Source organism: Accipiter gentilis, chromosome 6 (assembly GCF_929443795.1).
Source record: "Accipiter gentilis chromosome 6, bAccGen1.1, whole genome shotgun sequence".
Lineage (NCBI taxonomy): Eukaryota > Metazoa > Chordata > Aves > Accipitriformes > Accipitridae > Astur > Astur gentilis.
The window spans coordinates 9,020,537-9,035,391 of NC_064885.1; the positions used below are offsets into that span (position 1 = coordinate 9,020,537).

The 14,855-nt window shown below is 49.6% G+C and overlaps 1 protein-coding gene across 5 annotated transcripts in view; it reads right to left on the reverse strand.

The window, feature by feature from the left end:
* Positions 1-5,230: 5,230 nt before the first annotated feature.
* The window catches only part of CAMKK1 (calcium/calmodulin dependent protein kinase kinase 1), a 111,891-nt gene continuing 102,266 nt past the window's right edge, over positions 5,231-14,855 (reverse strand). For all 5 annotated transcript variants that reach the window (XM_049801986.1, XM_049801987.1, XM_049801989.1 and 2 more), the window contains one exon: positions 5,231-12,110. In XM_049801986.1, the coding sequence (XP_049657943.1) occupies positions 12,038-12,110 (73 nt within the window). In that variant the 3' untranslated portion in view covers positions 5,231-12,037. The remainder of the gene's footprint in view (positions 12,111-14,855) is intronic.

Below are 14,855 nucleotides of genomic sequence, written 5' to 3' on the forward strand. Positions count from 1 at the left end.
TAATGCTCGTTTTCTCTAAATGGTTGTGCAGAGCTGGAAGATTCAGAGCCTCAGGCTGGGAGCGAGGTACTTTACGAGACCCGATGTAAAAAATATAACCATTATCAAGAGCCTTTTGCAGGGGGAAAACAGCCTTGCTGTCATGCACTTCGTCCAACAAACACCCCAGCAGCGGAGCTGAGGTCTAAGGGGAACAAAACCAAGCTACCCATTTTCTTACCGGGGTAACACGCGCTCCTGGTCTGGGGACACGCAGGAGCCCCGAGGCTCGTTGGGGTCGGGGATGTCCCAGCAGCTGGATACGCCATTGGGATGGGGAAAGGCTTCGAGCCCCGCTGCAGCTACGGGGACTATCAGGTTTTCAGCAAAACTCACCTCAGGGAATAAAAAGTGCTCGCTGGCTGTGAGGAGGACGTGCAGCCAGGATTGGAGCCCCTGAGCGCAGAGAAGGGGGTCAGGTGCAGCGGGGAAGGAGCCGTCACCGTGTCCCAGGGGTTGCGGTGTCCCCCGATGCCCTCCAAACACCTGGGGGTTCGGCTCCCAATGCAAGGGGAAAGAAGAGAAATAAAATTAAGAGGGTTTTTTAGCAGCATTCACAGCCAATTCCAGAGCTCAGGGGGGGGCCAAGCGACGCAGCCCTCCTCAACTGTATACACTGAAGGACGGTGTAATTAGCAGCCGTTAATAAACCCACACCTGGCAAAATGCCAGCCTGGGGCCGGGGGCCGTTACCATATGTCTCCTTATTAAAAGCTTTAATTACAGGCAGGAAACGCCAGTGGCAGCCACACAATTTAATTGCTTCACCTGAAGCTGGCAGCGGGTCAGCTTCTTCCCTTGCTGGCAATCCCACGGTGGCTGGGGGCTGCTGTCCCCATCCCGCAACAGGGCTGACAGGACCAACAGGGCAGGGAGGAGATGCTCGTGCCACACCATCCCATGATAATGATGAAAAAAAACCCAAACCCTGTTACGCAAAAAAAAAAAATTCTTTCACGGGGATTTTTGGCTGGCTTAGACTAAGCAAGAGCATCCCCCTTCCTGAAATACAGCCCTGAGAAACCTCCTCTGCCAAAAAAAAAAAATATTGAGATCGACAGGCAGGGATGCAGGGAGACAGGCAGGCGCTGCGAGGCACCACGGCTGACATGCGTTAGCCCAGCTAGCGTGCGTGGAGGCTCTCCCCTAATGTGTTTGCACATCACACATCGTAAAATCAGATGGGAGTGAAAGTGCCGAGTGCCTCGGTGGGATTTATGGAGAGCTGCCCTGGTGCCACCTCCCCCCGCACCCCAGCCCCCGCATTAAAATAAATGGGGCACAGAAAATGGGCATTCAGATCACATTAGTGGCAAAACATTGATTTACTCAAGCGAAGAAAGTCGGTCAGGGCTTGATGCTGGCATTTCTTGGCCGTGTTTGCCGGACCTCCCTGGAAATTGCTTTAGAAAAGAACACGGTAAACAGCTTTTTCCTACTCAAGGAGATGAAAAGACAAATCCTGGACATGTTTGGCAAGAAAGGGGACGCTGTCACATGTAAGATCTTCCCCTCACCCACTCCCCAGTTAAACCATAGGAAAGAGGGAGTGTGATTAAACAGCCGTTGCTGGAGGGAAGCCTTGGAGGCAGCTGTGCAGCTTGCTGTGGAGCAGCATGGATAACATGAAGGGTGAAGTTTATAAGGAGGTTACTCCTGGTTGAGGCTGTGTCTTCTGAGGGCTGATGACTCCCCCTTCACTGGGGACAGGAAAAAAAAAACAAACCACATCTCTTGCACAGCCCGGCACAGCTTTGGGTGCTTCCCTAGCCGTTCATCCCATCCCCGCATCCATCCCACCTACACTGCAGTTAGTTTTAAGTAGCAGTCGTGGCTCTCAGGGCGAAACTTGGCATGACAAGATGTAATTCAGAGGTTAGTTTAGCTCCACCTTGGCTGTAACTAAGGCCTCGGGCTTTTGCTTTAAAACCACCACCCGTTTGCAGCCGGACCATGCCCAAAACCTGAGCAGCAACTGCTTACCAGCACCCAAACCTGCAGCTCATAAGGACGTGCACCAGCAGCTAATATCAGACTCAGCAGAAACGTCTTCCCATCTTTTGTTGGAAATTAGTACAGGAAATTTAATTTCAGACTGAAGAGGAAACAAAAGGCAAACGAACCAGGGAAATAATGTCAAGGCAAGATTGAGCCTTTGGAGCTCATTTCCCTGTATGGATCCTGCCAGGCGGTGATGCCCCAAAACCGGACACTTTGGACCCAATGGTCCCACGCCAGTGACCCCTCTGCTTGGTGACCTCCCACCCACCAGCAGCTCTGATTATTTTTGTCCCCTTCCCCCAGGCAGCTCCCCTGCCCGGCACCTCACTGCATACGTGCTGCCCAGGCAGCCCTGGCTCCCGTACGCCTGCTTCTGGGGATTTTATTACCTCTCATTTCCCCGTAGAAAGGAAATTCTCCTGCTGTTTTGCCTCGCTTATCCCTCCCGGGCTATTATTACTCCTACTTACACAACTGAGAATATTATTCCCTCCTGTCACCTTAATTTCTAATAATTAGTATTTGGTGTAACGCTACAGCAGTCAGCTCAATGAATGTTATGATAAGCACTAAATTATAATTTACTGCTCAAGAAATCCATTTTGAAACACAGTCCATTTAAAAGAAAATGAGGGGGAGCGGCTTTCAAGCCATTTACCTGGCTGGATCAACCCCCAAATCGAGTCCCCAGCAAGATCCTAAAATGACCATAAACCCTGGGGGCATTTACTGCCCTGGGACATGTCACCGACCATGTCTCGGGGCTGGATGTGTGATGGTGGCAGCGACGTGACCCGCTGAGGTGAGACCAGGACGCTGCATCCCCAGAGAACAAGCAATTATGTGACTTCAGTATTTTATTTACTCTCTGACAAAATGTTGGGGTATTAATCCACCTGGCATGGGAATGAGCAATAGCATTAATCCAGCAAAAGTGCTTGTGCGTTAACGAGTCCTCGATGTCCCCATTTGCACACCCGAGCCTCTGCCGGTCCCTCTTACGCCGCGGTTTTCCTTCCTTTCGTGGTGCTGGTTGCAGTAGGTTCAGGCCCTTTGCTCTGGCCTGCTGGGGCACATCTGGGCATGTTTTTCTGAGCTTATCACACAAATAGCTTTGCCGATAGCACAAAGCAACGCGGTACCTCCCTTACCCACTAAGGCTCCGCTGGTCGGGATCGCTGCAGCACCGAATGACCTGGCCCCAAAGGGCGTTTCACCTCTTCAGTCACTAATTACGGGGTGGAGTGCCAGAAACAAGCTGGGAAAGCCAACTGGGGGGGAAAAAAGGAGGATAAAAGTTTAAAGTGATGTTCAGTGGCTGCCTTGAGCCCACAGGAGCTGGTGATGGAGCTCGTTCCCTCCTTTCCAGCGCCAAGTCAGCCCGTGCCCCTTGCAGCCACTGAGCCCCGGCCATTCCTGCCATCATTTTGGGAAAGCCGCAGGTGCCCATCCTCATCGCCAACCTGGAGAGGACCATTCCCTTAACAGAAATGCAAAGATTGGACGTGTTAGGAAGAAACATCCCCAGGTGAGAAATAAAGCTACACAGCTTATAAAATTCAAGCAAATCCCCTCTCTGTTTTAATTTGGGCGGCACCTAAGAGATGGTAATCGCTATAGCCTTCATTAAACGTCACAGGGCCACAAAGTGCTTTTTGCTCAGTGTTTGCAAAATAAATGGCAGGTCTTTGTGTGGTTTGCTGGGAAACACCAGTCGTCATCTCGGTGTGCAGCCCGCTGCTGCAAGCAGAACAGGAAAATGAAGCCGTAACATGCTAATTTGAAGCACGGATGAGCCTCGTTATCCTCCACCAGCTGTTGGGGAAGATATGAGGACTGGCTCAGACAGGGACATTTCTGTGACAGGATGAGAGTTTCCCACCACACGACAACTGGCTCACAGCACAAAGTGGGCTCCTGCTTTCTTCAGGGAGGAAGGAAAGGGAAGTTAGGGATTTCCAAAGCTGTGCCTACACTTGGAGACCGCTGAAGCATTTAGAAACAACGCTTGTCGGGCAAAACTGAACTTTCACCCGCCCAACGCGTCCCCTCACGACAACACAACAGCCCAGCTCTACTGGAAAAACACACTTCAGGATATGATACATCCAAGTTTCTTCTTTTTCCATTTACTTTCACTGCCTGGGCATGGCTGCAGACCTGGACCTGTGTGTGAGACCATCCCTGGCCAGAAAGGTTTTTGGGCTTCCCATTTCTGTCCCCTGACTGTAAAGCCAAACAAATCAGCTTATGGGAAGGGGAAGCCGAGTCTGGCTTGCTTAACCAAAGGGACCGAGTACTGTGCTCCCCGAGCGATGAGCTGTTTCTGGGGACACGCAGCCCGGCTGTTCCCTTGTGTCAGGGGGACTCGGTTCCCCCCGGGCAGCTCACTGTGGTACTCGGGAACAGGCTGCAAAGGTGTCAGGAGGACAAATAAAGCCCAGGGCATGTCAGTAAACAGACAAGACTCTAAAGCCAGTTCACTACAAGTACTTTGTACCTCGGGTCCTTTTACATTCAGATCCAGAAGGTGCTAACAATTTATATATATAAGTAAATAAATGTATATTATATAAATTCACATACCCATGAATTAATGGGTGTGTTTAGCATTACTGGTTATTGGGTCCATTGTGTGCGTGTTTGGGCAGAACAGTAATGACAGGTGATGAGACAGATGCCTTCATCTTTTTGTTTGTTTGTTTGTTTTCTTTTTCAGTACTCTTAAGAATGAGACGAGAGCGGCGCCTCTGTGTGCCTCACCCGGAGGAAGGTCCCCAGAGCACGGTGGGATCGACCGGCCAGTCCTGCCCCACAGCACCAGACGAGCCCAGGATTTGCTGCGGTTTCCACAACCGTGCTGAGTCAGCTCTAGCCCAGGCCAACCCCTCTTCAAAGCAAACTGCATGTTTCTTTGGAAGCAAATGCAATTAAGGCAAGACAGCTTCGCAGGTGACATTACAGCAAGATGCTGTAACAGTTGGTGATGTGGTACTGAAGCACAACGGGTCCCTGAGCATCTTTGTCCAGGGAAAAGCCCACCAGGGAAAGGGCAGGGACAAAAGGAGTGGTGGAAGCCCTGTAAAGTTCCTCTTTACTGTAGCTAAAAGCACAGAGAGGGCTTGAACAGCAGAGAGCACACGAGAGCCAGCAGCAAGTGCCACGTTAGGAACCGCACTTAGACGGAGTGTCATTTCTGTGGACTTTATTGTCATTTTCTCTTCAGTTCTAGAGTACAAAAGCATGCAAAAAATAGCCTCTCTATTCATGGTACATATTTACAGTGTAATGGCCACGTGCCATTACAGTACTGAGTGCATATACATCATGCTTGAATTATAGCAGAGTACATACAGAGTCATATATTTAACATCAAGTATAACAAGAGACTTAAATACTAACAGAACAGGCCTATAAATCAGAAACAGCAGCAAAATTACGGCACAGAGGATCTGAATTATATCCTCAAAAGTTGCAATATATTTTTTTCTTGAATTTACACAATTTTTTGGAACGCTTTGACTGATGGCTTGTGGTTACTGACCGAGGCCCTGGGCATCTGCTAGCAGCAATTCTGCCCATACATGGCTTTCCTTCAGGGAAGGGAAGGAGAAAGGCAGCAACTAGCTCTTGAGCTCCTTTCTTTCCCTGGTCCCACGGGGGGCTGCGTTCAGAGTAACAGAGTTACATGGGATAATCCAGGTTAAATCAGGTTGGGAGAGACGTGATCAGGGAGTGGTTTTCTGTAGGAGGCTCTGGGCCAGAAAAGAAATCCCTTTCTCTGCTTTGCTCAGCAAACAACACTGTAAACGTGCCCTAGTAAAGTGGAAAAGTTTGGTACCTGAACGAAGTTACACAAAACCCCCGCTATCTGCTTTCCAGTCTCCAGTATTCCAGCTGGACACCCGACGTGCTCATGCTCTCACCTCAGCAGGACCCCCCCAGCACTGCAGCACAGTACTCCTTCCTTTGGAAAGGTTTTTACATTTACCGAGATCCCTATCCCTCAGGGCAGAAAGGAGCCTGCCTTTCCTGCTATCCCCATCCCCATCCCCCTCAAAGGTGAGATCCCCCATCTCAAAGAAGGACCATCTTTTATTGTGGCAGAACAGTAACACTGAGCAGCTAGCAAAACACCTCTACACCTGGAAATCACCAACGAAGGTGTCCAAGACCATAAGTGATCCTTTTAACTCGCGCAGCCAGTCTGCCCAGATGCAACGCTGGAGAGACAACGGTCCTTGCTGCATTTGTTCTGAAGCTCTTGCATTAGCTGCCCCATTAAAGGATAACTTGCAATCAGGCAACAGTTTCTCACATACCTGATTGTGCTGCTTGGTGTAAGAGAGCCCAAAGCACCAGCTACGGGACGTTGCTCGCTGCAGCCGGTGGGAGATGAGGGGCTCTGGGCACAACTGAGGGCAGCCGGGACCCTTAGAGAGAGCCTGGGTCTCTGAGGGGCTGGGACGAAGCCCCTGGGCTGGCAGGACAAAGCTCGTGGTTTGCTTGGGCAAGACGTGGGAGGGAAAGCACTGAGCCGGAGGAGAGCAAATGAGCCCCCTGGGCCACACACCACAGAAATGGAGAAAAACTTCCTTCAGCCCCTGCCGCAGCACTGCTGATGGCTTCAGGATATGGAGCCGTGCTGAAGGAACATAAAATTCCTCCCACCAGCTCCCCGCTGCAAGTCTGGCAATAAATAAGGAATTAAACCCTGTCCTGGGAGTCGTTTCACTGAGTTGCAATTTGTTTTGCATGGAGCAGCTACTCTGTCCCCTCGCCAGGCTCCCTTTGGATGCAGCTGTATACAAAAATAGCTTTCCCGCGACAAACCTGGATGCTGCTTGATCACCCGCTGCTCCTGCCTTCCCTGTTTTATTCCCCAGGAATATTTTCTAGGGCAGCATTTGTCAAACCACTCTCCCTGGGACCCACAAACAACACAGCTTAAGTTAGCAACCCCCACACTGCAAGGAGCTGGGCATGTATTTAGCCTTAGTGGGTCTTGCAAACTTTTGCTTGCCATGAGGGCCAAATTCTGGCATGTAGCAGGGGAGATGAAGGCCTGCCAAAGGGGACAGGCATGCACGCAATGGGGCAGAGCGGCAGGACCATGCTGGGCTCGCCAGAGACCCTGTATTTAGCATGTGTCCCCTCCGTGGTGTATCACAGGGGACATGCCAGGAGAAGACACCTAAAGCTGCCCCATTTTTCATCTCCAACGTCTCTCTGCAGCGGGATAAGACAGCAGCCCATGCTGGTGCCCGAGGCAGGCTGCAGTCTGCTGCGCCTGTAAACCTACAACCCACCTGCACCGCTGCCTCGGCACAAATGTCAAGGTGCGCTTTCAGCTCTGAAACGCAAAGATTTCTCTAACCTGCAAGATGCAAAAAGTGAACCAGCATCCGGACAGGAGATGTTGACCCCAGACACGGCTCAAACAAGATACGTAACTGATGCCACCATGACCAGCAAAGGACAGGCCTGACTTACCCACCCTCGAATGACGATAAAGAAAACATGTCAAAGACATGTGTGGCACTTGACCTTTCAGAAAGCCCAGTCTTTTGCTGTGCAGCTTGCTGCTTCTGTCTCAAGGCACAGAAAAAAAAAAAAAAATATCACAGTCCAGTCACACTTACTGCTGCAGATGATTTAGTTTCTCTTGCGAGTGTGGGCTCCTACATGGATCGGGCTGGAGAGATAGTGCTGCAGCCAAAACTTCCAGGTCTTCCTTCTGCCTCCGGCAGCACGGACACCTGGAAACACCCAACCACAGGCTCGCTACAAATAGCCTCTCTGTCCTGCACACCCCCTCCAGAGACCTGCTCCTGCTCCAGGGCTAAATCATGTGGCTACACCATGTCTGCCCACGCCGCGACTTCTCATGGAAACATCACTGCGAAAACCACTGCCCGACACAGAGCCCCTGCATGGGCACAGCTGGGGGAGGTGGTGTTATAAACCCCCTGTTTATCCATGCATCCACTCACACACTGCAACGCATCATTAAAGAGCTGAAAAACTCAATTACTTGCAAGTGTGACATTCATAGCGATATATTCCTGCCCAAAGGGTTAAAGACATTCACTGCAGTATTCCTCTGTGCCAGACAGGAGAGACTAAACCAGGATTTTTACTTAGCACTGCTGCCCAAACTGAAGGCCTACAGCTATTAATTGAGCAAGACAAAGAAATCTACCTCCCAGAGATCAAAAAGATGTGTGATTTCCTCAAAAGAGAAATTTCCTTCAAGGTCTCTCAGTCTGGGCCCATCCCCAAGCTGGAAGAGCCAACCGGGGCAGACCAAAGCCAACCGTGCCACCACGCAGCAGGGGAAAGAGAAGCCCTTCCCGGGACGCAGAGCCCAGCTAAGGCAGCTCAGAGCATCCTGGTATCTCTTCTCACAGGATGCCAGTGCTCCAGGAATAGCACAGGCAAGCGAGGATTTGGAGGATAAAAATATAGAGCATATACAAAAGCATCAGAGTGTGCCTATGCCAGCTCTTCTCACTGCTTGGAGGAGCCCTGCCACGCCAAACCCCATCCCTGAGTTCACAGAGAGAAGCAAGACAAATATTTGGCCATCCAGCTACAGAGAATGACTTTCCTGAACAGATAAAAGGGCTGGCTTGCCAGAGATGTTCATTTTCAAATAAATACTATCTCTTTAGTCTCTTCCTTTCTTCGGAGCAGAAATAGCATTGCTCTGAGCTGCCCTAACATGCACATAAACAAGCAAGGACTTCATTTCACCTAAGTGAGAAGTACAGCGTATTTTTGAATGAGTCCTACCAAGCCTTTGAATAAATCTGAATGTTTCTCTTGCTGCTAGGGCAGCTTCCACCATTTTCATTTCATGCAAGTTTTCAGGCTGCTGTCTGCAACGCAATACAGATGGTTTCTGGAGGTATAAAGGAAAAACCCACAAGGCTGGCAGATTTGCTGGAGCAACAAGGTATGACACAAGCCCAGCTGTACAGTTCTGGTTGCTCCCTGGACCTGTGGGAACAGGTCCACAAGGATTTCCTTCAGCAAAAAGGGCAGTTTTTTCGAAGTAGATTTTGGGGTAATCCTAATAAACACCCATTTCCCCCATTCTCCTCCAAAACTGAAGCGGTGCTCCAGCTACCACTAAAGGAACATGACACAGAGCTAATTTGTAAACAAACATCTGTTTGGTTGCATTACTTGAGGCTGAGAGCAGCTTTCCAGCAGCCTTGCGCTGCTAGCTCCCACCCCCTTGGGCATTACTAGAATAACCCCAGCAACTGGCTGGATCAGCAAAGTCTGTCTCTATCCCCAAATTATTCTTAGCATATATAAGAAATACAATAAATAACACCACGTTTGCAGTCTTACGAGATCTTTGGGCACCACTCAAGTGTTGCTAAGACCTCAGAATTCCCATGGGCATCAGGATTACAGGTACTCCCTTTCTCCCAGGGCTAAGGCAACTTCCTGAGATGTGTCCTGGTCCTGAGATCATTCCTCTGTGCAGGCTGGGGGCTCACCTGGCATCGCAGCTGTCCTCCCCGCTGTTGGCAGCCCAGCCCTGCCACAGCAGAGCTCTGCCGTGGCCAGCCCTGGAGGCACCAGTTGGAGAGAGCCCATTTTCCCACAAACTGGAGAACAGAGTTCACTCCTACCATTTCCCCGGGGCTGCTCAGCTCAGCCCCTGGTGTGCAGCACGACCTGGTGGCACCCCAGCGCTTTGTCCCCAGCGCAGACCAGTTCGCATGCAGAGACCATCCTCTCCGCAGGCAGCGGTTCCTCCTGGCCAGTCCCTTCTCCTACATTTGCAGAGCACCCCTGCGCTCTCAGACTTCCCAAGTCCCCATCTGCATTTTCACTCCCTTTCACTGGGTGCTTAAATCTTCATTAAAAGGCAGCAGGGTCCAAGTCGGCGCTCGAGTACGCTAACCTGCGGGATGGATCATGGCACACAGCTGAAGCAGAACCACAGGCCCTCAGAGGATGCTGAGCGCACAGTTGGTGCAGGCAGATGCACAAAACAGGCAGGATTTACTGTCCGGATGCGAGCGATGCAAAGCACAAACCCAGAGCAGCTACCTTTACAGGATCTAATGCCTGCTTCAAAAATTAAAGGTCTCCTTAATAAAATACATTAGCTGCTATACTATTTCCCAATTTGCCAGTATCTACAGGTGACACGTGGGGCAGAGCCCAGGCTGGTGACTGCTTCTCAGCATCCCACCGAGGTGGCTGAAAATGAGCAACGGGAGACAGCAGGCTGGGGATGGGCAGCAGAAGGCACTGGCAGAAAAGCCCAGCTATGAAAACATTGGGAACCACCAGACTAGATTGTAGTAAACGGAACAGGAACACCAGTTGCTGTACATCAGTACACCAGTTGCTACCAACAATCCTTGTACATGTATCCCCTCACAAAAAAAAAATAAAATTAGGGGACAAAGTCCCAAGTCCTCAGTATTAACCTAAAAAAAGACAGTAAGATGATTACATAGGAAGCAAATTTAATCGTGTCATTTATTTAAGTACTATAAAATAAGAATCCAATTCCATTGGCTTCCTAGGGGCACGTTCAGGCCCCACAAAGCTCAAGGGAAAATATTGACATATATTCTGACGGATCGGTGTCACTGTTTTTTTACTCTGAGTGCAAGAGTGAAATTCCTGATTATATACACAGTCCGTACAGTCAACGGCCACTGAAATAGCTGCATTCACCCTTTTAAGTGCAATCTCTCACCTATCGTCCAACTGTAGAGATGAAGCTTCTAATCCCAAGTTTAGAAGCAATCTATGGATAAAATAGCAGCATCAGCACGTGCATAAAAAATACAGTCTTAAAATAAAATTAAAAATTAAAGCCTTAAAACCCCAAAAGATCAAGTTTTGATCTCTTTTGTGTTCTGTAGCTTTCCTTAGTCTTAAAACCCTCCAAATCTTTCATCCTAGCAAGCTCTCCTGGTTTGGGTCATTTATCAGGAAATAAGAGTTCAAAAGCATCAGGTATGTAATTTTAAAGGAGCTAAGAGATGAGTGAGGGAAAGGAAGTCACCCTTAAATAAAATAAACCCAAAACCTGCCACTTCTTTTCAGCTCTAAGAACAATGTCTATGCACAGGACTGGGTCCAGCTCAGTACGATCCCAGCTCTTTGGGAAGAGCGCACTTTGTTAGCAGATATCCTCAGTGCACTAAGCCTTTCTGTGTAACAGCATATCCCAACGCTCCAGATCTCTACAAGGTTCAAGGGCTCACTGCACGTTACAGGGAATACCATGTAGTGCTTCTATTTTATGACACTGCCCTGACTAAAGCCATCAATACTGGCAGGATTTACACTGTGCAAAAGAGAGGGATAAGAGAAGGAAAAAAAAGAGAAAGGCAGGCATAGAGAGTGACAGCATTCACTCCAAAAGCAAGATCTCTTCCCCGTTTAACTGATATCCACAGAAATTCTGCCATCAACTCCAACAGGAGCAGGACTGTGTCCTGATATAGAGAAGTGCTTTACCCGTGCATTAAATGAGACAGTTGCCCCCTGATGTAAAACCTAGCTCTGATGTAATTTCTTTTCCTGGTGCTTGAAATAGAGAATGCAAAAGAGCAAGGAAAAAGTCTCCAGGGCAAACAACCCATGAGACGTTTGGTTTGCTGCATTACAAATAAAACCACATTCATTGGCCAAGACACCCAACTACAAAGCCCACACATGAAGCACAAGTGGAGAGCAAGGCACACACGGAGGAGTGCATGGACACCTCGCACAAGGAACGCAGCTGCCCACGAGGCCGAGCCAGCCCTCTGCCAGCCACACTGCCTGAGGACTTGCTCTTCTCCTTATTGCTGCTCTGTTCCTCCTTTCTGGTTTTCTGGGTTGGTCCATTTTGGTTTGGGGTTTTTTTTCTGCTTTGCAGGCCCTGGACTTGGTGATGAGGGCAGATGTGTGCTAGACAACACCACGATGGGTACAACAGCAGCAGCACGTGAGCAACCAGCCTGTGGCTTCAGGACGTAGCTTCGTCTTCACACACATCGGGCAGCTCTGGGTCCCTGCCTCCTTCTCTGCTCCCTTGTTTTCTACATGAACGGCAAAGAGATTAAGAGATTAATTAAGAGACTATAGGCACATAGCAATGCAAGAAATAAAGATGGGAGTGTTTTTTCCAACAGGCAACCCAGGTCAACAACATCAATATTAAGGGGGAATAGCAATGCACCAGCCTGTTGTGCTGGTACCATGTAAACAGCTCAGCAATATCCCAGCTCGATGCGCTGCAGTGCTGTGCCCCGAGGACTGAGCTTTGCGCTTCCCTGAATGCCCTTCTCCTGGCTGCAGCATCACAAGGAGGTATCTGGTTCTTGGAGAAAGTCTTGCAGACCAGCAGCAATGTTTCCAAATTATCTAGTTTGTATTTGGGGAGTTCTGTTTTGCTTTTCTTTAACCTGATTTTTTTTTAAAAAAGATCAGAGTGATGGCTTGATATCATAACTGCTTCTCCAAAGCCACACTGTAAATGGAGTAAAAGCTGCATGCTCCTACTATTAACCCAGTTTTCCCTATGCAACAGCTATTTAATTTCAGTTTCTGTGAGTTTGTCTGGTCCCCAAAACAGCTCAGCACCCGAGAGCAGCAGTCCTTAAAACATAGCCAAGGTAACTTACTTGCATTGTACGTCCACCGTGATAACCATCCATAAGACAGCCTGTGACTCAGATTTGACCAGAGAAAGCTGTCACTGCTCTGGACTGAATGGAGAAAACATGACACCTCCAGGTGCCATCCACAACACCCCACAGCAGAGACCTTTGGCAGGCAGATAACTTGCACTTAAAATGCCTGTTTCTCCATTGTGAAGATGTGAAGACATCCACAGCGTAAAGGAGGTGATGCTACCCCAAGCATCTGCGTCTCCCAGGGTGTCTGGCCTCGCTCACGCCAGCCTGGCTGCAGGAGAATCAGTCTGCATGGACAAGCCAAATCAGCAGTGGAGAGTCAGCACTGGAGCACACGTGCCTGGAGCACTGAGTGTTTGGGAAGCGTGGGTTTGGGGCTCTGGGGTTACTGTCTGGTTGGGAACGACACTAAAAGTACACACAGGTCTATACCAATTTTTAAAGAAACCAGAAATGATCAAAGATCATGTTCCCTTCTCCCTCTGCTCCAGCAAAGCCCTGCGATAAACCTGACCTTGACCCCAGACCGTGGACCATTTCCCTGCAGGGGAGGCTGAGGAACAGCCCCCTTTTCGGTGCCTGTCATCGCCCTCTTTAAATGATTTATCACCCTGCGCAGCAGCCGAGGCTCCTTTCTCCAGCACAGCACAGGCAGCTCCACGCAGCACAGCTCCCTGCTCGCAGCTGCCTGGCACATTCTGCTGAGCCTGCTCCATGCCTGGGGTGCCTTCAACGCTTCCCTGCCACCCCGAGCAGGTTCTGCCTCTCCAAACACCTTGCAGCAGGGCAGGAGGGGTGCGATGCAGAACAGGCTGAAACGATACCCACATGGTGGTGAATATCTGCTAAGCTGGGGTTGCCTGTAAGGCAGCAGAGATCAAGGCATCTGTGCTCTGCAGTCTGCACGGGAGCCGAGGCTCATGCTGAGGCCTGCGGCTGAATGTGAATCTCCACCGAATAACTCTTTTTAAGAAATAGGACTGTATTTCTGTTACATTTCTTAAACCACAGGTGAGCGAAGCCTGACCTGTGCAATTATCCAGGAGACAACACCGCTGTTAACCACAGCAGCTGCAGGAAGATCACAGCCACTGAGTATTTACACAGCGTTTCATGCCCAGCAAGGAACAAGCCTCACAGAACCTCCCTCCAAAATGCAGTCAGCACAGGAAAGGGATGGAGTGGGACAACCTACAAAGAGCTGAATCACAGAATACACACACTCCTGGGAAGTGCCTAATTCCACCACTGAGTCCCCATTAAATACCAATAATCTACCCTCATCTAGGCCAGTGAAGTCCCCCTCCCCTCTATGAAAGTTCTCTATGAAAAATATAGCAGCAGGCAGTGGCACCAGCTGTCACCCACAGCACCATGTCAGTCCCCATCCTCCTCCGCCTGCCTTCTCCTAACTATTTTTGGAGAATCTCTGCAAGTCCGTCCTCACTCAGAGCGGGCGGCATTCTGGCTCGAGCTCCTCTGTTTGTCTCGGAGGATAAACCAGGCCAGCCAGAGTCTCTAGAGCGGTGAAGCGGCTCCCAAAGGTATGTAGAGGCATGTGGTTGTTTCCTGGTCTCTCAGCCCAGCCCAGATCTCCTCAGGCCTGGGTGGAGGCTGTGTCTTGCCTAAGCACTAGATCCTGAAACTTCACAGGGAGATGTTTGTAAGCAGCTTGTCACAGTTTGCGTTGAATGTTATTCTGGTATTTAACGGAATCAATTGGACCAACCGCTTCCTAGAAGGGTCTGTGCAAGTGGTCGGACAAACGACTGTGTTTTAATGAAGTCCTGACTGAGGTGGGGTGGGTGGTCACACAGAGTGGCTGATTTCAGTCCCAGCATAGTATCAGAGGCAGAAGCACAGAGAAGCGGTAGAGCAGCTGGAGCGGAAATGGCTCCAGCTCTATTTCTTTTGCATAACCACTAAATATTAAACCTGAGCCCAAATTACAAAGCTCAGCCTTTCCCAAATGCTGTAGCTATTTCCCCTGCTAATGTGGGGCTGAGCAGCAGCTCCTGCTAAAACCCAACCGGCTTTTTTCAACCCTCCCTCCCCAAAAAAGGCTGAAATGCCAAAGAACCACAAATAATAATAATAAAAAAAAGCATACATAAACGTTAGTGTCACACACACAGAATTACTGCAGTA